The sequence below is a fragment of the Notothenia rossii genome (genome assembly GCF_949606895.1).
Source record: "Notothenia rossii genome assembly, chromosome: 5".
Classification (NCBI taxonomy): Eukaryota; Metazoa; Chordata; class Actinopteri; order Perciformes; family Nototheniidae; genus Notothenia; species Notothenia rossii.
The window spans coordinates 3915774-3938332 of record NC_136903.1 but is presented as its reverse complement, the minus strand read 5'-3'; the positions used below and the strand labels follow the sequence as shown (position 1 = coordinate 3938332).

The following is a 22559-nucleotide window of genomic DNA, read 5'->3' as shown; positions in this document are numbered from 1 at the left end:
CTATCTCTCTCTCTAAGTTTGTGGCCTTCGTAATTTAAATTGTAATTGTTACTTAACACACTATGGTTAGACTTGCAGTGCGGACCTGTGTCTACCTTACCCTTCAGTTCAAGCCTGATATTTAAAAAATACTGCAGGCCTCGTCTTTATCTTCAAGTGGAAACTTCCTTTGTTTTGTGGTTAAATAAATATTGCCTTTTTTGGTGAATTCTGTGGTATTTTTCACGAGTCATCCTCTGTGAAAAGGTCAGAGAGTGTCACCTCTCCGTGTTCACCTTTTCCTTCCTTGGTAACCAAACAGGAACCAGCTGGTTTGATGATTCAGGTTTCCCAGTGTGTTGCTGTGGAATTGGAAAGACCGGGATTACTTCAATATTTATTTAAACGCACTTCAAATTCCCCCCTCAGGATATATTTTACAAGGAATAATGAAGCTCTGAAAGCCTCATCATATGTGGCAAGAACACGTTGCACACGTTGTTTCTCTTATAACTGAAGATATATGCAAACATCCTGTCTTTATTTGCACAGAAATGATTTGGAAAGTCAGGTGTTTTGAAGAAAAGTCTTTATTTGCAGTGCATTTACATTCAGGTAACATTTTCCAAGTGTTGCATCGTCCTTGATGCATATTTGGTTTTACAATCTTCAGGGAACAAAGCACACAGTGAGTCCAGGAAACTTCACCTGAAGGCTGGTTTGAGATGAACGTACCGGCTCAGTTTAGGATCAGTGGTGCAGAGATTGTGACAGATGCTACATGTTTACTTTTTAAAGAACAGAATGATACAGAAACTCTAATCGATTCATAAGAAGTCTTTGGGACGACCAGATCCAGAATCATGTCTCAGGTCTTCCTCTTCTCTGAGTTTGATTTGATTTCAAACCCGTCCAGTTCTCTAGGCTGTAGTGATTGTTGATTTGACCCCAAAAAGTTATCCAGTTCCAGTTTTTGGAAGTCTTTTTCTAAATATGATAGAACTCTTTATCTGTAGCTGCAGAAACGTTCAGTAAAAGTGTGTTTGGACTGAGTGTATTGGACGAGAGGATTTATTGGATAAAAATGGAAAACAGACTTGCTTTTGGTCGTACCAGAAAGTTATAGAAACTTTCATTAGAAGTCTTTGGGATGACCAGATCCAGAACCAGGTCTAAGGTCTACCTCTGCTTTAAACAGGCTGTGATTTCAAAATGCTCCAGTTCTCTGTGGTCAATGAAGAGAAGTCTCTATGTTTCTATACTGGTATTTTGGCCTAAGAGCGGCGTGTGTTTGACGAATGGTCTCGATTGTCTAAAAATTGGAAAACAGACTTGCTATGAGCGGTGTGAATAGAGTTAAAAAGAGATCTTTGAGACAGTTTATAATATTTTAACCTTGGTTAAAAAAAGGGCTTATCTTGAATTGTCTTTCCCCTCTGAAATGTCATCCTGACTTGGTCTTGTTTTTAGGGTTGAAAGCTCCAGAAGAAGCCAGAACATTGAATGCAGATTTGTCAGCTTTAGCATCTGTTAGCTGTTCTGTGGGCTCAAGCTTGAATTGTTCCAGATAAAATGAACAGAGGAAAATCAAAATCCCAAGAATTTAGAATAACTGGAGGCATAAACGCTCAGGAATGGAACATGTTTTTGTGGACTATTTAAAGTACAAGTATCTGTCATCGTTTTGCAAGAGGTAGGCATTGAAGAAACACAGGAAGTCTCTTCGTCATTATTATAATTCAGATAAAGTATGTGCCGTCTCTTACTTCCTGTTCAGTGTTTCGTCATACCTACAGTTCTGTTCAACAGCTACAGCCACAACAAGATGACAAAAATAAACAGATCTTTTGATTAGATTCTTCCAAACTCAGATATAGTAACGTTAACCTCTGTATAATAACTACTAAACAAACCTTTTTGTTATACTCATATAGAAAGAATACAGATATGTTGAAGTCCATAGCACCTGTAACATATGTCCCAATAACTCAAAGTATGTAGCATATCCCGACATGCCGTACTTCAAGAGTATAATGTAAGTAACAGTACAAAAAATACATACTTCATGTATAATGCCGATGCAATAACAGCGTATCAAGTGTCATGCTGTTAGAAATAACAGCAATTCTTAAAGGGTGCCTTAAAATCACCACAGACCAAGCGTCTAATATTAGTGATTATTTTACCTATGGCTGTGAGTAGTAGCACCCTTTGGTTTTTAGATTTGGCTGTTGTACCTCCGTAAAACAAAATGAAGGATAATCCTGCAGTTAAATCCGTAATCCCTCCTACGCTAGAAGATCTCCTCATTGTTGGAGGTGACTCCGTCCACTCTTAAACAAACGTATATACATTATTTTCTAACTTTCCTGGAAGAACGGATGCAGTTCTTGGCTAAATAGGCTGTGCAGATTTTTGCAGAAGTCAAATACAGTTCACCTGATTAACTGAGGTACAATCAACCAAACTGCACGTCCAACCTCATGTTTGTTTCATGTAAAGTGCTATCACACTCCTAACAGAAAATGTCCAGTTACCTTTTAACACAGCAGCTGCTTTCACTTCACATTGAACACCATTTGTTTTTTAAGTTCTTCTTTAACTTGACAATGTGTGTTAGTATTTCCTTTAATGGCCACTAGTGTCTCCTAGAGGATGATTCTGACTGACTTTGCTTTTCCACTGTCTGTTCCTGTGGCGCCACCATGAGGTTGACTTTGGTGGTTTTGAAGTAAAATGTCTTAAATTGGTTGGATGGTTTGCTTTAACAATTGCTACACACATTTAACCCCCCCCCCCTCAGCAAAAATGTTGACATCAAAATGTTTCTTCTGCACCAAAAGTCCTATAATTTAATTTATAACCAAATACCTGCAACTTATACCAAACCTCAGCCTGACTTTCTGCTAAATGCTACATAGTTTAAAATGTCAGCATGCTTACATTTTAAACTAACGTAAATAAGCATTTTTAAGAATCGCCTTGGACTTTGGGAAGCAATGACGGTAAATGCTGATAGTCAGCCTGTGTTAGCATATCTTCTGACTGTTCAGCTGTTGACTGTTTTGGGGCTTTTGTTAAAGTTTCAAATAGCATTTCATTTACTAAAATATATTTTTTGATTTAATTCAGCCTTTTAGAGCTAGCCATCCAGGAACACCGTGGATAATGAGTACAGCACCAGATCTGTTCCAGACGGAGAACCACTTTCCTTATGAGGATAATAATACATATTGTACAACATGGCATGGTCCATCAACTAAAACAGTAACATATTGGGTTCAATTCCAGTCTTTCTCCATCTCAAATAAAAAAAAACATTGTCTGTATGTTAAAAAGTCACATCTGTGTCCTCATACGAGCGTCTTCACTAACGATAGGTTCATCAGGAGCATTAGCACCATCAGGTGGAGGCTGCAGTTGTTCGGCGGCGCCTCGTTCTCCCGTCCCTCCCACCGTTCCCCCTGCTCGTCCTCCCACTCAGTCCTTTTCCTCTCCTTCTCCTCGTCTTCCTCCTCCTCCTCCCTCCTCGGCTCGTTGTCCTCCCTCACGATGTTGATGGAGTCGCATCTCTCGCCTTCGTGTCCCTCGTAGCAGTGGCAGCGAAACCTCTTGGTGAGCAGCTGCAGCTCGTGCTGAGAGTGCCAGCCGGTGACGGAGAAGTCCCCGTCGTTGGAGGGCTGGATGTGGTAGGAGGTGCCGCTCAGGTGGAGGTAGTGGCGGGCGAGGGGGTTTCGCCGGACGCAGCGGCCGTTCCCCTGGCACAGGAAGTCGCTGCAGACCTCGGCCGCTCGCGTCACGTTGGTGATGTACTGACCCAGGCGGTGGCTCAGCAACGTCTTCACCTTGGTGCAGTTAAACTGTGGAAACGGAAAAACACACAACTGTCAGGATGTGATGGAAGACTCCAGTTTGGCTCCTCGATTACGTTTTCAGTAGCAGTAGGCAGGTACTTACTGTACATCAAACCAGCTGTGATAAACCAATCGTAGCCAAATGGACTTTTTTAGATACAAGTGGTCACGCTACTTTCTAGCATTGGATACCAAATGTACGTGCCACCCACTGATTTTGAGGAACGCTTTTATTATTGTCTATGCCATTAAAGTTCACAAGATGTTTCAGAAAACATTGAAGACATTTAATGAGTTTTTAGTGCTTCCTTGTGTGATGGAATCTTCTGGAGCAATGGAGACTCAGAGAGACACGAGGAGAGAGCAGGAACTTTGATGGCAAACACTGACGGTTTATTTGGAGCTTCGGCCGGAGAACTCACAAGACATGAGCTGAGCCACGAGGTGAATCCGCTGCTGCCAAACCACTTCTGAATAACTCTACCCCAGACCCATGTATTTAGCTGGTTCTGAGAGAAGAATCAACATGCTGCATAACAAGATAAACCATAACACCTCTATCAGCTGACGCCAACAGGCAGGAACAGGGAGACGAAACACAGAGAGCACAAATGCAAACGCTTTAATTTGTGGCTTTGGTACTCCCAGATTTCACAACAACATTGAGCCTTTTTAAACCTTTCTTTCTTTTACATGATGAAAATAGTTCACCAAGATGTGTTTCAGATAAGATTTGATGCGAGGAATAAACCGTGAAGTAGCTGAAGTCGAACAAACATCTAAATATCTGCTTTAAATGAATATAAAACACTCCCTGAGAATCGGAGACAGTCAGATGCTCTCTGGATGAACTCTTTTCCATGCAGACAGGATAACTGCAGGCCATAAAAACATGTGTATTATAGTTTTTAAAATTGTCCTAAGTGGTTTCACAACACGCGGCGACCACATGATGTCAGCTCTCTATTGTCTGGCTATATTTACAGCTGTGGTTTGTTTGGATTCCAAAACAAATGAAGACGCTCGAAGAAAGAATGTTTTTTTTAACAACACTCAACAGCACAAATTAGAAAGAAAACATCTGACAGTAAATCAACAAATGACGTGTATTTACATCTCTGTGGATCTATCAATCATTTTCTAACAAGGGGAGTCAGGACATACTTTCCCTCTGTGAGCAAGCTTTCAAAGAGAGAGAGTAAAGATGTTATTTTATTTTTGGAAACAGGCGGAGGACACCCACCCTGGAGGAGGTGAGGTTCAGATCTCCCCAGATGACGAAGCCAGCAGCTCCCAGAGCAGCACTTTCTCCGATGGTGTGGATCAAGTCTTTCTGCAGGACACACAAAAGGTACAGGCGTACATATTATGGTCTGTTTCCTTCACTGACACACAAGTAAAGTCATATAACACACATTTACTTTAACACCAGGCCCAAAGTGCAAAAAAAGTTATTTGTGAAGCACAATGAAATATTTGATTGCATTAAAATCCCCAAACACATCCGTGACCACCCTGGTCTCACCATGTTCGAATCACAAATCAAAACAGAATCATATAAGTACATCAGGTTTCATAGAGCCAAACATTTCAAGTGCTACTCAACTGGCTTTAGATAAGCCAGTCCTTTATTAGTATATAAGTGCTTTGTTAGTAATTCTATCGCTCGAAGTGGGGTCGAAAGAGATGAGTTTTCAGTCGTCGTCGTCCCCCCCCCCCCCCCCCCCCGGGAAGATGTTCAAGCTCTCTGCTGTCCTGATTTCAATGGGGAGCTCATTCCACCATTTTGGAGCCAGGATAGCAAACCCACGTGTTTTTGCTGATGGGAACTTGGGTCCCCCTTGCAGTGCGGGTGCAGCGAGCTGTTTGGCTGATGCAGAGCGAAATTATTTATCAAACAAAACTAAAATACAAAGCTGTTTTCTGTCACATGCATGGATTTATCACAAATATCATGAATCTGAAACCTGTACAAACATCATTATTGATTAATGGGAGAACAATTATGGATTTGATCTGAGCTGCTTTTCTGTCAATCTCCACTAGATGGCAGGAGTGAGAAAGTAAATTACGTCCCTCAGTCAGTGGAAGCAGCCAATGTTGTGATTACAAATCCATCTTTGTGTCAGACATTCTTTGAAATGTCTTTATTAGGTATTTTAAGTTGTATTGGATATTATGGCTTGTGAAGCTTCTCTACAACACATCCTTCTCAAGAAACAAAATGTGGGTAAAGTGAAAGAAAGAAAACTACTTTGACTAAATATGCAGGTTGAAGCTCCAGGCTAAAAGCTAAAATAATGTGAGATCAAGTGTAAGTTTGCTGTTGATTTCTGCTGGAAAACACCTCTCAGATTTCCCCCTACATTTCTTGTTAACATCCCTTGAACTTGTGAGTAATAACTAAACGTGCTTGTAGGGCTGCTTGACTTTGTTCCAATCGGAATTGAGGGCAGCAGGCCTTGTTTCCGTTAAATTACATTTGCAGGCTAAAGAAAACAGAATAATTGTGACTAGTAAAGGACATCTTATTTTTTGTATTAGACAGACAAATCTCATACCAGACGTGGCCACAGTCAAACACAAGTTAAAATGGTCTCAATGTGACTGGGTCGCTATAAAAAGAGGCTGTGGCTAAATAAATATATCTGTGCAATATGGATCTGCAGCTGCTCAGACTGCAACAGGTCTAACAACTTTGGACTAATTTGGAAAAGAAGCAGATTAGAACAGAAAAGGAGAAACACATCTATTTCATGAGACAGGTGCATTGTAGATCAAAAGTTGCAAAAACTCAAGTCATGTGACCTTGCTGTAGTTCCTTCATAGCCTAAGATAAGCTTTTAACTCCAGAAATTGGTGTTACATGTGGAGATTATCCGGCTGAACAAAAAGTGTTAGTATCCAAACGTTTGTTTGCCACAGAGCTTATTTTCTGCAAAGATTCAATGAAAAATACTTAGGCCTATTGCTTTTTGTCGCGGGAGCCCTTGCGATGCTTACCAATCAGAGCTAAGTATGTAAATCACATGCTCAGTACTGTACAAACAGCAGGGCATCTACATTGTTTAGCTAAACGTCTCTCTTACCATGGTGAGGAAGGCCATGGCCTCGTCCCTGTAGCCCAGCCTGAGGTACACGTACGTGGGCAGCTCGTACTCCCTGGAGGTGAGCGCGGCGACGCGGAGCGACTCTCGGATCCTGTGCTGGGCGAAGTGCAGGTTGCTGATGCTGTTGGAGTGACTCTTCTTGATGGCCACGGAGGGGAAGAGCGCAGTGCTGCTGTTCCAGAGCCACATCAGCTCGTCGTTCCTCAGCCTCTCCAGCAGGGGGCAGAAGCCGGTGTAGTTCTGCTCGTGCAGGTTGTAGTTGTGGCAGTCGGGGTAGAGGTAGAATCCCCAGAGTGCATTGGGGCGAAGGCGAGTCCCCAGCTGGATAGTCCTTTGCATGAACGCTTTGGCGCTCTTTTCAAACCTCCTTCGTGCAAGCTCCTCCACTTGAGCATCCGTTACGTTTACAAACGCCTTGGCGGCCAGTTCTTTGGACTTTTGCCGGTAAATGTCCTTCTTGTGCCAGTTACGGCTCCATTGAGGCCGCCAGAACTCCCAGTCGATGACGGCGAGGCCACGGAAATCCTCCGAGGGGATGAAGTGGTTAATATCCTGGTAGGCCTTTACGAGATGGAGGTCCAGGCTGCAGTTCTGAGGCAGGCCACCGTGCACCGCCACACCCTGAGGCGTGTAGTAAGGGTAGTACCTGTTAGAAAAGACTAGGTTAGGTTTGAGCTTCAATCTCAGGATACATGTATTTGTGATCCTCTCCAGAATGGAAGTAGTCATCACATACAGAGCATCAACTAGTTCCTGAACAGTGTCCTTCGCGTGCTGATATCCAAGAGAGGGAGTTACACAGTCACAAGATGGAGGAATAGAAAGCAGTATTCAATGTTTACTTCAGATTAGCTCCACGTCAGAAATGATCATGCTTGTCATATGTCTCTCTCCATAGAGGCTGAATCATCATGTTAATCACATAGCTATCATATGCCTCAAACAGTCCTGATGCTCTTCTAGGTAATCACACATCCTGTCATGAACACAGCTACAGTTGGGACTTTATTATGCTACTCTAATATTGGAAGAGTACATTCAGTATTTTCCCAACAGTACCCCAGACGGTTGGCGTAGAAGATGGTGACGTTCTGACCCGTCCAATCGGCCCGCGGGCTCCCGTGGATGTGGAAGAGGCGTTCAGCGTTGGTGGTCACGTTGTACTTGATGGTGCACATGTCCAGCGGGGCGTTCCAGGCGGCGATGAACGGCTTGCGGGGAATCAGAGGCAGCTTGGCGGGCTTCTGACCGAAGGCAGCGTGGAAGAGAAGGAGCAGCCAGGAGCAGGTGAAGGCGACGGGGACGACCTGATTGGTGGAGGAAGCCCCGCCCACCGGCACCACGGGCATCCTGGGGATCAGGAGGAGCAGCTGTCAATCATCCTGAGGACAGATGGAGGGGAAGGGAAGAGAAAAACAGAAACGTTGAATTAATTTTTTTCTAAACTTCATCACAACCAACATTAGCCGCCTTTAGCTTAGCGGTGGTGACGTGAAGTCATGTGACAAACAAACACCTGTGGTGAATTAGCATTACCACAGGTGTTTGTTTGTTAATTCATTATTTTGATATTGATATCATTTCTCTTTCCAGGTCTGTTTAGAAAGTGGTGCTGGAATGAATCCCAAACCGAGTAATGAGTCAGCATTCTATCACTCCTGGGTTCCCTTGTTTCGGACTCAATTCGTTTTCTGAACGTGTTTCTGGTTGTTATGGTGAAATAAGGTCTGTGGTTAACACAAGCTGAAGAGATTTTAATGTTTTGCACTTCAACCTGCTTACAGACGGACAGAATAAGCAGCAGTGGCGCCTCCCCAAAGCTCTTAATGACAGTGTGGAGTCTCCTAAACTTAATTTCACCCTGGGACTGTTTTGATATTGTTTGCGAGTTTATGGATGAGTTTTACAGTTTTTGCAAAATGACTCGTGAAACATATTATCCGCAGCTTCTGTCTTCTAAATAAACATCTGTTTTACTGTCAGCACATTAGAGAATCATGACAGCTTTTCACATTTGCTTTTACATGTGATTTTAAGAGCCGTTTGTTAAGTCTGTTAAAACATCTGGGATGTATTCGGCATGCTGACACGCTGCAGAAATTAAATTTTCATTTATTTTCCAGCTGTTGACATTTAAAATTCCTTGGAGATCCCCTTTTAATAAGATGGACAGACATACTGACTTTTTATGCACAAGCCATGTGGAATATTGCAACCTAATGAATTTGAATAGTTGCCTAAGTTTTTTCTATAGTATTAAACATTACAAAAAATCCAAAGAAAATTTGGATTCGGGATCTTGAATCGATCGTCTGTTTTTGGGTGATTTGGTCTCGGTAACATCTGTATTCTGCTGAGTCTCATTACCTGTTAAACATAACTGTACAAGCTTTAATTAAAGTGCTTACTTGAAGAATATATCAATGGTTATTATTTGTATTTTTACAATAGATTAGTCGTTTCTTATTTTTCGTGGATTTGCTGCTTTCTTTGTCTAATGTGATTTAAAACTGAATATCTTTGGGATGTTTTCGGATAAAAGCAGATATTTAAAGACTCCACTAGCAAATTATTGTGGGCTTTTTCCCTTTTTTTTAATATATTTTACAGAAGATTAACACATAAACTGATCAAGAGAGAACTTGGCACATTATTTTACAATGAAAAAGTTGTTTATTGGAGCCTTAATCAAGTATTTCCATGAAATTAGCTGTTGATATACTGTATTTGCTCCCCAGAGGATGATTTGTTTGTATATGTTGGCCCCACTTTGTACTCTTTCAACTACAGGCAAGAATTCAGACTGCATTCTGTCTTTTTTAGTCTGAGACATAAATAGTCCTTGGTTCTTCCCATGGCACCCCGGGGGTCAGAGGTTACAGAGAGGAAGTGAGTTGACACCCAGGGACTGTAAGGAGGACTTCAGCTGTTTTCTGTCCGCAGCTCGTCCTCCTCTCACCACAGCCTCACGCCACAATGACAGGCCTCACTGCCAAAACCCTCAGAGAGGCTCAGTGTTGCGTCTACAACAGCTGGAGGAATCCAATATGAAGTCAGAGAGAAGGAGACAAAATCTGACTTTGATTTCATTTCTTTCTGTCACGCTTTCACCAAAGATGCTCTGTAACTAAAGATGATGCATTATCACGAGGCCCAGAGTGAGTGGTGGAGTGATGACGTATTTTTGTAGGTCAACCCGAAAGATAGCATCACAAGAGCTGCTTCGACAAAAAGCCAATGGGTCTTTTCCATTTCCACACGTTTATAATACTAACACGTTTTGTTCAGCAGGAAAATCTCCACATTTGAACACCACTTCATGATTTGTGAAGTAAAAAGCTAACATCAGGCTATAAACAAACTACAGCACAGTCACATGACTTCAAGTCACCACCGCTAAGCTAAAGGAGGCTAATGTTGGGCTATAAAGGAACTACAGCAGGGTCACATGACTTGACGTCTCCACCGCTAAGCTAAGGGAGGCTAATGTTGGGCTATAAAGGAACTACAGCACGGTCACATGACTTCACGTCACCACCGCTAAGCTAATGGTGGCTAATGTTGGGCTATAAAGGAACTACAGCACGGTCACATGACTTCACGTCACCACCGCTAAGCTAAAGGAGCCTAATGTTGGGCTATAAAGGAACTACAGCACGGTCACATGACTTCACGTCACCACCGCTAAGCTAAAGGAGGCTAATGTTGGGTTATAAAGGAACTACAGCACGGTCACATGACTTCACGTCACCACTGCTAAGCTAAATGCGGCTAATGTTGGGCTATAAAGGAACTACAGCACGGTCACATGACTTCACGTCTCCACCGCTAAGCTAAGGGAGGCTAATGTTGGGCTATAAAGGAACTACAGCACGGTCACATGACTTCACGTCACCACCGCTAAGCTAATGGTGGCTAATGTTGGGCTATAAAGGAACTACAGCACGGTCACATGACTTCACGTCACCACCGCTAAGCTAAAGGTGGCTAATGTTGGGTTATAAAGGAACTACAGCACGGTCACATGACTTCACGTCTCCACCGCTAAACTAAAGGAGGCTAATGTTGGCCGTTATGACGTTTAGTTGTCTCATTTAGACACTTGTTAGAAACTGATGTTTTCAAAAAAGATCTCATCATTCTTCAGTCTGAAAAATACAATGTCATTGTCAAAATGTTTTGTGAAAAATGGGTCCAATGTTTACTTTGGTGACGAAACAACAGATCATAATCCGTGCTGACGATTAACAATTAAAAAAAAATCATATTGTGATCTGCGAATTACAGATAATACACTAGTGTATAAACTGTAATTCAGTATGACAGCAGATGAAATTCCTACGTCTCCTTCGATCCGTGTTGGTTAGAAGTCCTGTGAAGTTGTTAAAAGTTTATGGGACTTTTTCCGATCTTAGTTATGTCGGTTTGACATCAAAGTCTCATTGTGCTCGTGCCCATACTTGTCAACCCTCCCGATTTTCGCGGGAGACTCCCGATTTCATTGCCCTCTCCCGGTTTCCTCCCGGGGTCATATTTCTCCCGCATTTCTCCCAATTTCTGACAAAATCAGATTTACACACGACTGTTTCCCCTCGGACTTTAATACAGCTACACCATTGTTTGGTTTCCATGGTAACACGTCTCTTTATTAGCGCGCGCAACTCAAAGTCTGAGAGGGTGATGCAGATATTCACAGAAAACAGAACAAGAATCGACAACTACTCTACTCTCTGCTCACTCCTTTCCTGTCAAATACAGGTCCAGCCCACACATATGCTCCATCAAGGACGGTGCTACAGACCGCAAGTCAGTGCACTTACAACTACAATAAGCATTTTGCATTTTGAAATGCTCCCGACTTCTGTGGTCTAAAGGTTGGCAAGTATGCTCGTGCCAGTCTTTCCCCGTAGGTTTGGAAATAATTTGACTGCTGCACAAGTTGAGTGAAAGCAGATCCTCTTTCAAAGCAGATCCTCTTTCAAAGCAGTGAATGTATGGATGTACGGCTGAAAGCACTTCCAGGCGAGATTTGATGATGGGAATGTTTCTGAATATTCTCTTTGTCGGGTTTCTTTTTGAGCTTGAAATCTCTGAGCTCTTCTTACAGAGACATGAGATGTGACAGATGTTCTTATATAATACCTCCGTCGATCAGTTTACGGATAAATAACTCTCGACATGCAACACTGGTTAGTAAACCTCAAAGCCAATACAGCCGTCATGTTACACTTTCATCTAAAACATTAAGGGTTAGAGTTGGTGAGGAGGATGAAGAAACAGCAAGAATCCTGCAAGTACATTTGCTTCAAATAAGCCACACAGTTTGAACTGCTTTGTACAGCAAAGGGATTTTTTGTTATGTGAATGTCCAAGTTGCAGACCTCTTTCAGGTTGAGACGGTCTGCAAATAGTTTGATTAACAGTGCAATGCAACCACAGTCTAAGTTTTAATTGCCCCATCCTTCATGTCAATGGTTCAATGTTGGTAAAAGATGGAGAGCCTCAGATTTAATTCATTCCTGTTCATGTTTAAAGTCTGGCTTCGTGTCAAAGTCAATTATTTATGCAGAGTATGTCTGGCATCGATTAAGATAAGAGTCTGTTGATGTCTGTGGTTCTTGTGGAGCATTCATTCAACAAAAACTCGAACCAGAGAAACCGTATAATTTCCAGTGTCTCTGTCGGAAAATTGGGGTGAGTGTGAAGAGAAGCTGCCAGTGTCTGAAGCTCTGCAGAGGAACGACATGATGATGGGGGCCAAGGGTCAAGAGGGAGATGTTGGCACAACCCCTTGCATATCTCTAGATTGCCCATAGGGGTGAGAATCACCAGGCTCCCCACGATACGATACTATCGCGATACTTATGCCACGATACAATAGTATTTCGATACGATTTAAAGGTCACCTATTATGCAAAATCCACTTTTCCATGTCTCCTCTACATCAACATGTGTCCCCTCTTCTTCATGTCTCTTCTACATCAACATGTGTCCCCTCTTCTTCATGTCTCTTCTACATCAACATGTGTCCCCTCTTCTTCATGTCTCTTCTACATCAACATGTGTCCCCTCTTCTCCATGTCTCTTCTACATCAACATGTGTCCCTTCTTCTTCATGTCTCTTCTACATCAACATGTGTCCCCTCTTCTTCGCGTCTCTTCTACATCAGCATGTGTCCCCTCTTCTTCATGTCTCTTCTACATCAACATGTGTCCCCCTCTTCTTCATGTCTCTTCTACATCAACATGTGTCCCCTCTTCCTCATGTCTCTTCTACATCAACATGTGTCCCCTCTTCTTCATGTCTCTTCTACATCAACATGTGTCCCCTCTTCTCCATGTCTCTTCTACATCAACATGTGTCCCCCTCTTCTTCATGTCTCTTCTACATCAACATGTGTCCCTTCTTCTTCATGTCTCTTCTACATCAACATGTGTCCCCTCTTCTCCATGTCTCTTCTACATCAACATGTGTCCCCTCTTCTTCATGTCTCTTCTACATCAATATGTGTCCCCTCTTCTTCATGTCTGTTCTACATCAACATGTGTCCCCTCTTCTCCATGTCTCTTCTACATCAACATGTGTCCCCTTTGTGGAAAGAGACAGGAACAAAGATTCTCTCTCTTTTTGATCCATTTCTATAAAAACCTGTCTGAAAATGAGCTGATCAGATTGTGGCCACTTTATGATGTCATAACGATGTTTTGTCTTGAGTAACCATTAGCCAATCAGCAACCAAGGTAACCCCCCCCCCCCCCCCCCTTATCACCTGAATCTCCTCTAATACCTCATTCACACCAACGCAACTCCGGTTCAAGCTCCGTGCTAGAGCTTTTCAGGTTCAGAACCGGTTCTTTGGTTTAGCTCCAGCTCTTTTCACACCGCCCAGAGTCCGACTCGTGCTGCGTCATTGCGTCATCGTTTGCGTCATGACGTAACCGTTGCGTGCTTCATAATGCCAAACCGCGCAGAAACCCCTCACAGCTCACAACAACAACAACAACAATGGCCGATTATGCTCCAGCTTCCTCTGTACCTCTTCGGAAGACCAGATTCCCAGTAGGTAGCTGGTCTCTTCAGTGGACCACTGCTGCTTGTTAAGTTTCTCCATCGTTGTGTACAAGCTGGGTAAAACGCGGGCTTTTTGTTGTTGTTCAGGAGTTGATCCCGCCCCTGCCCCCGCCCCCGCCCCCGCCTGGATGTAAGCGTGATGTATGCAGTGCTTTTGCTCTAGCCGGAAACAATTTTGGTGCTTGAAACGAACCGGATTCCGGAGCTAAGAGGCTGCTCCGCTGCGGTGTGAACAGGAATACCCGGTGCTTTTCAAGCTCCAGCTCCGAACCGGCCCTGAAACACCGTTGGTGTGAATGAGGTACTAGAGCACCATTGAGTTCTTTGTAACCAAATCTCTCTCAGAGGGGCGAGGGGAGGGGCTCCTTATTTTCATCTAAAGTAACAGACAGAGAATCAGCACTTTGGAAACAGGGCTGAAACAGAGGGGATTATGGGTAATGCTGCAATGATCTATTTGGTGTTTGGAGCCAAACAATTCAGAGACATGTTTGTATATATCCGTGTATCGATACAATATTGGCACGCAAAGTACCGTGATGCTGTATCGATTATTTCCCCCATAATCTTAATTGAGGGGCTCAGTTTGTCTCCTTTTTCCCAGGGATTCGTTAAAAATGTGTCCTTTACAGTTATTTACGCCTCAAGCCGGTTTATAATACCTGGACAGCTACCTCGAAAGGAGTTCATTTTTTCCCGAGTGATTGGATTCAAAGCCCAAAGAAAGTATTTTGAACTCAGGAGTATGTGAAGCTGATTGTTCGATGGAAACAGATAAAAAGACGAGGACTTTCAGAGACGCCAGGAGAGGAAGAAGCTTGTTGTCCGTTTGATGTTTGGGAATCGAGCCGAACCCCTGAGCGGCGGGAGCCAAAATAACAGATTCCCTCACATGCACCATCTGTCGTGAAAATATGTTCCAACAGCAACCGGATCTCACCAAGTCACATCAATACTCAGTCAGTCAGATTCTGGCTTCATGAACGCTTCGTGACACATTGTCCACTAATAAACCTGCAGACCTGTATTTGTGACTCATAAAGAAATACCTGCATGTTGTTCAAGTTAGTAAGCAACTTTAAAAAAGCCCTATTATGCTTTTTGGGGTTTTCCCTTTCTTGTATAGTGTGTTATATATGTTTGCGTTGCATTCGAAATCTAACTTAAAGGTGACCTATCATGCAAAATGCACTTTTGTACGTCTTTGATACATGAACATGTGTCCCCGGTGTTCCAGGGAACTCACCAAGTGTCAGAAAACACAACCCTCTCTATTTCCCTCAATACCCAAATCTCTTAAAAAGGGGCTGCAACGGATCTGATACAGACTGATCCAGATTTGAACACTTCTATGACGTCACAGAAGTGGTGCTACGGCTATTGGGCCAACTCCACCAATCAGGAGGAGACAGCCACGGACATTGCCGTTGGAAAGCGCTGGAGACGCTGTAGTACATATGCCAGGCCTGTAGATGGTGCTGTTCTCACAGAATCAGCCCATGATGCAAAGACAGTGTTGAATTGAGCGAAATGAGGAATGGCTAAAATGCATGATCTGTTTGGTATTTTGAAAAATAAAAAGTATAAATATGTCTTATATAGGTATGGTCATACACAATATTATTCAAATATAGCATGCTTGGTCCACTTTAAGTCAAAGAAACAATATATACTAGTAATGTTACGTTCACGAACGATCCGATTCTTTTGAACGGCTCTTTGGTACGAACGAAGGGAACCGAGTGGTACTTGGTGAGAGCCGCTCTTGAGTGGTACAGGTAGACGACGTGTTTTTCGGGTGAATAAATGAGCCAAACACAAACAAAGACCTAGGCAATGATAAAGCGGAGTTCAACATTTGTAAAGCCAACAACATATCATTTAAAGCAGGGTCAACAAATAATCTCCACCGCCACTTAAAAAAAACATTTTGAACGGCTCTCGCAAAGGAACGGAGCCATAAGACCCGGCTCCCTTCAAAGAGCCGTAACTCCCATCACTAACTGAAAGTATATATATTGAACATACTCCGGTAAAGTACTTCAAAATGTTATACAAGTACAGTATTTGTTTTTTTTACTGTATTCCATTGCACCACTGCTGCCAGTTCACTTTCTTTGATATTGCTGCTGCTTACTTTGATTATGGTTGTGTACTTTCTTGACTTTGTAACACTTTCTTTATTTAATATATTCGGCTACATCACACGATAAATAATCCAAAGGCATCTTTCCTCAATTCTTTAGTCTGTTTTATAGTGAGACTATGCAAAATGATATCTAGCAACCAAATCAAAAAGTCTGAATGGTAGTGTAACATATTTAAGATAAGATAAGAAGAACTTTATTGATCCCAATTTAGAAAATGTTTGTGTTGCAGCAGCATGAGCAGCAAACTGAGTTTCAATGTTTCCTTCTGCACTTTGTCTCTCACGACAACAGGGCATGTTTGGTTTGTTCTTTGAGGGAAATAGTTTTGTTGAAGCTGTTGTTGTCCTGTGGGAAAATGTACTCATAAGAAATGACTCTGGAAAATCTGCAGATAGAGCAATAAGAAATGAAAGCAACTGATTATTTAATGTTTTTATAGGCAATCATTTAAGCTTTGTTAGTTCCAGGTTTAATATGTGCAATAAGTTCATTTCAATACGTTCTGCAAAAAACATTAAACCAGTCCGGCCCTCCACTAGTACCCATTTTGAAATGTTGGCCCACTGTGTATTTGAGTTTGACCCCCCTGATCTACTGTCCTTTGCAATTCGGTTGGACATTTCCTCGCTGTTGGTCGAATAAAGTAAGGATTCAAGGATTCAAGGCTTTTGTTGTCATTTGTGCCTAGCTACAGTGTAGTTATGAAAGTGTTACTGATTCAGATGTGTTGTGTCCTTCATCGCCCCTTCTTTCCATGAATCACAACACGCTGGTTGAAGCGCGTTAACCAGAGCAGAGAGAAGCATTTCAACAAATATTCCTGGTGGCTAAAATGTGGTGGTGATTCATGTTCCTCACACGAGAAGTGGAAAACAAAAGCCAGAGAGGAAGAGCGAAACGTTTCCACTGCGAGCGCAAAACACCAGGAAGAAGGAGATGGAGAGTTTGGGTTTGAGGGGGATTTAAATTAGATAGAGAAACCAGATGGATGAGCTCAGAGAAAACACAACTAATGGAGATCAGCAAATCTGAAATATGGATATCTTTAAGCCTCATGGCTGCTTTTAAATCTTTGTTTATTCTGATACTTTCTTCAAGTTAGTCCCTCATTGTTTTAGAGCTCTGATCATTCAGAGAAACTTGTTGTTGGTTAAGGATCAAAGAGTCATGTGACAAAGGTACTTGGATATATTGAAAAAGGAACAAGGTAAAGAAATGTATTTTGTCTACATTGTCAAATTTAAAGGAGCCCTATTATGCTAATTTCCAGGTTCATGTTAGTATTTTTGTTTATTTGTATTTGTGGCATAGCCTACAACTTGTAATACATGCAGTACAATGTGAATCAGATTAAGCACTATTGGATTTCTGGCGGCAGTATCAACATTTGAGATATTTTCTTACATAAATTCATTTTTAATGAACAAAAATGTCGCTTCTTATCAAGACAACCACTACTACCACTATTTTCTATTCAAACAATTGATCAAAAGTGTTACCAAACAAGCATAATAGTACAATATTTGATATCAATGTTTCTTGTGCTGCTCTAACATGTGACGTTCATACTTGCCAACCTTTAGACCTCAGAAATCAGGAGCATTTCAAAATGCAAAATTGGGGGGGGGGGGGGAGCTAGTGGATCGCCGGAGCTGTTAGATTAACATTAACATGCTTATTGTATTTGTAAGTGCACTGACTTGCGGCCTGTAGCACCGTCCTTGATGGAGCATATGTGTGGGCTGGACCTGTATTTTACAGGAAAGGAGTGAGCGTAGAGTAGTTGTCGATTCTTGTTCTGTTTTCTGTGACTATCTGCCTCACCCTCTCAGACTTTGAGTTGCGCGCGCTACTAAAGAGACGTGTTACCATGGAAACCAAACAAAGGTGTAGCTGTATTAAAGTCCGAGTGGAAACAGTCGTGTGTAAATCTGATTTTGTCAGAAATCGGGAGAAATATGACCCCGGGAGGAAACCGGGAGAGGACAATGAAATCGGGAGTCTCCCGCGAAAATCGGGAGGGTTGACAAGTATGGTGACGTTGCCTTATTTGGAATAAAAAGAAATGCAACCTTATGTCATTCTTCACATTTATATATATATCATAATCCGGCAAAATACTGTTTCTTAGTAGTGTTTCACCTGAGCGTCCTCAGATTACCGTGTTTGCTTGTTTACCTGTCGAGCTAAATCCTGAAATCCCGTTAGCCAATCAACACTCTCTGCTTCAGCTTCTGATCTTTAACCCCAGGCATGTTAACCTCCTCTGAGTGTGTGTGGGCAGACTGAACAACAACAACAACCTCACACACACACACACACACACACACACACACACACACACACACACACACACACACACACACACACACACACACACAAAAAAAAAAAAATAAGTGTTACAGCCGCGTGTGATGAACTTTAATCCAGATGCTCTTCCTCAAAGAAGAACCTCCCGTGTTTTTCATCTCTTTGAATATTTACTGTAGGTCTTTATGAGTCAGAGCGCTAAATGACTGAAACTCCACCTAAACGGAGACTTTAAATGTCTGCTCCGCTAATGGTGTGCAGCTTTAGAGGAGGACAGTAATGCATTCTGGGTAAAATACAATAGGGAAGCTTTCTGTACTGCAAGGGTATTGTTTGGCGGTGGTGGAAAGTATATTTATTCAGATACTAAAGTATTTTCATGTTATGCTACTTTATACTTCTGCTCCACTACACTTTGGAAGTCAGTATTGTACGCTTTGCCCCACTTTGTGTATCTGACAGCTCTAGCTACAGATTGTTATCTTATACATCCTATAAATTAACTAATGCAAAAACCATGATGTGTTATTAAAATATCAAGCACAAGTATAAAAGGTAATTGAGAGATTAGCTCCATATTAACCAGCTTTGATGAACACATAAATGCTTCAATGTCTCATAGTCAGAGGTGTAAATTAGATTTACTCAAGTACTACACTTCAGTACAATTCTGAGGTACTTGTACTTTACTCGAGTATTTCCATTTTCTGCTACATTGTACCTTTACTCTACTACATGTATTTAATACCTTTAGTTACTTTACAGATGTGGATGAATGATGTGAAATATTATCAAGTGTTGAATCAGACTTTAGTTCCACCTGGAGTAAATCCACCAGCTACCCTGCAGTATACAAAGTCATTCAAACTAGCTGCACCTTTAGCAGCTTTGAGAACACTTTCATGATCAATCATTATAAAACATATCATATATATTATTCTGAAATGGACCAATCTGCACAACGACTACTTTTACTGTCGCTACTTTCACTATATTTTGATGAGAATACTTTTCTACTTTTACTAGTAGTAACATAGACTTTTACTGTAATAGAGTATTCCTACACTCTGGTACTTCTACTTTTACACAAGTACAAGACCTGAGTACTTCTACTTTTACTCAAGTACAATATCTGAGTACTTTTACTCAAGTACAAGACCTGAGTACTTCTACTTTTACTCAAGTACAATACCTGAGTACTTCTACTTTTACTCAAGTACAATATCTGAGTACTTCTACTTTTACTCAAGTACAAGACCTGAGTACTTCTACTTTTACTCAAGTACAAGATCTGAGTACTTCTACTTTTACTCAAGTACAAGACCTGAGTACTTCTACTTTTACTCAAGTACAAGATCTGATTACTTCTACTTTTACTCAAGTACAAGACCTGAGTACTTCTACTTTTACTCAAGTACAATATCTGAGTACTTCTACTTTTACTCAAGCACAATATCTGAGTATTTCTACTTTCACTCAAGTACAAGATCTGAGTACTTCTACTTTCACTCAAGCACAAGATCTGAGTACATCTACTTTTACTCAAGTACAAGATATGAGTACTTCTCCCCCCTCTGATTCTAATCAAGAGACATGTCTCAGGCACCAAACACAAACATGAACCTGAAACTGAGCATCACATGACCTTTAAATATGATTTGAAAGCAGGACTTGCAACAGAGGTCTTTTACGATGTATTATGTCACTCCTAAATCAAAGATCTGAGTACTTCTTCCACCACTGTTGTTAAGGGTGAACCAACATTCCTTGCATGGCATAGCGCTCTCCCCCCCTCCTCTTCCTCCTCCTCCTCTTCCTCCTCCTCCTCCTCTTCCTCCCCCTTTTCCCTTCCTGCATCACCCAAAACAGACGCTGTAACACCCCTCCCTCCCTCAGAGGTTAAAAATACACTTTATCAGCCTCTCGTGGCACAAAACAAATCCTGCAACGCCGTCAAGCTTGAGTAAGATGGATCTGTTTTATAAAAAGTGAAGCAATATGGGGAATCGGTTGCCCGTAAGAATTGAAGTGATAAAAACTTAATTACTTGGTAGTTAGATTTAAGTTTGATACACAAAGTCTATTTAAAGAGGCCCTATTGTTCTTATTATTTCCCCTTTTCTGTAGTTTGTTACTAAGGTTTTAGTGCATGTAAGTGGTCTTTTTGAACATTAAAGCATGGAGACATGTCACAGCAGAGGACAAATTACAAATATGAACCTGAAAAAATTAGAATAATGACTTCAAAAAATTATTATTATTATTTCACGTTATTTTGTGTCTACGAGTTACAAGATACAGTGAAATGATAGAAGTGTGGAATAATAGAAGTAATGCAATATCCAGAAGTTCGTTGATATTGGTCAGTTTTATTAAATATAAGTCCAGGCTATGGATGAACTTGTTTAAAGCCTATTTATATTTTTATCAAAAGTGGTGCAAAAACAATGCAGTTGAGCAGAAATGCAGTCATGATTGTTTTTACCAGCAAATACTGTGTCTATATTGTTGCGTAATTCACAAACCTCACTGTCAACATCTCTGGAAATACTTCCTTAAGAAATCTGAAACCAGTATTTTGTATATCACAGAGATTTGAACATGGAGAGAGGCTGCTGCTCTGAACAGATTGAGTACCTGAGGTGACCGGCTCACCTGTAGCTGTGGAGGTCTCTCTGTCTCCGGGGTCACCGTAGAGGTCATGGTGGCCCTCTGGATCCTACGTCCGACAGACATGCGTTCATTCCCTCTGAGTGTAAAACACAAGCAGACATCCACACTTATATACAGACAGGAGGAGGAGGAAGACGAGGAGGAGGAGGAGGAGGAGGGAGCGCCACAACCACAACACAGCGATTAGAGAGCAGAGAGGGAGGAGAGAGAGGTTTTAAATCCTCGTGAGTTTGCTGAGCTCCTCCGAGGTCTGATCCTCTCCTGAAGAAAAGTCTCAACGCATCCTCTTCAATCAGCATTAGACGAGACAGACACACACACACACACACACACACACACACACACACACACACACACACACACACACATACACACACACACACACACACACACACACACACACACACACACATACCATGTACACATCACTTCAGGGGACATTACATTGACTTACATGCATTTCCTGGAGACTTATCCTAACCCTAACCAAGTCATCACCCTGAAATGAATGACTCCCCTTATGGGAGTAAACTTATTTAGGTCCCCACAAGTATAGTAATTCTAGGACACACACACACACACACACACACACACACACACACACACACACACACACACACACACACACACACACACACACACCAACAATAACAACAACTGTATGTGCCGCACAAATGTGTGTGTAGTATACTATGTTTTTAGACACGTTTGTAGAGTATACCAACTTATGCTGTAATTTGCATAGATATTAGACACTAGATAGTTAGATACTGTTTTTACTTTTTAAGTGAAGTCCATTTCTATTCTATGCGACGTGTGGCGCAGTGGGTTGTCCGTAGGTGTTCGGATCAGGGGGTCACAGGCAGGGCCGGCCCTTGGCATAGGCAGTATAGGCGATCGGGGGCGCCAAAAATTGGGGAGAAAAAAAAAAAAAAGTTAGAAATAAAAAAAATATATATTTTTTAATTTCATAACAACACAATTTCCCGATTTTGGATCAACAAAGTACATCTTATTATCTTATACTAATATAACTACGCCTATATTGCGTACAGCGCCCATAAACTATGGCGCACCCCCCCCCCCCCCCCCCAAAACCAAGTTGAACTGCCCCAGTCCCAGTAAAAACCAGAGGTTTATGTGAGATTGTTAGTTTTTGAAATAATGGTTTTAGTGTGCAATTATAGGTTTTAATTTTGTATTTGTGTTAATTTAAAATAAATCAAACAAATCAAAGGGGGGGGGGGGGCGCAAGCTAAAATCTTTCCGAGGGCAGCAAATTGGTCAGGGCCGGCCCTGGTCACAGGTTCAAACCCCACTGCAGTCAGCATGTCGTTGTGTCCCTGAGACACTTCACCCCAAATTGCTCCTGTGGGGTATTGAGTAAGTTGCTTTGGATAAAAGCCTCTAA

The 22559-nt window shown here is 41.8% G+C and overlaps 1 protein-coding gene across 1 annotated transcript; it reads right to left on the bottom strand.

Annotated features, from left to right (window-relative positions):
* Positions 1 to 551: 551 nt before the first annotated feature.
* Positions 552 to 21260, bottom strand: hyal4 (hyaluronidase 4). Its single transcript, XM_079681900.1, has 5 exons — positions 21131 to 21260; positions 8003 to 8325; positions 6923 to 7589; positions 5077 to 5166; positions 552 to 3839 (listed from the first exon to the last, which is right to left on the bottom strand). The coding sequence occupies exons 2-5, from the start codon at positions 8290 to 8292 to the stop codon at positions 3333 to 3335; spliced, it is 1554 nt and encodes a 517-aa protein (XP_079538026.1). The 5' UTR covers positions 8293 to 8325; positions 21131 to 21260; the 3' UTR covers positions 552 to 3332.
* Positions 21261 to 22559: the final 1299 nt, after the last annotated feature.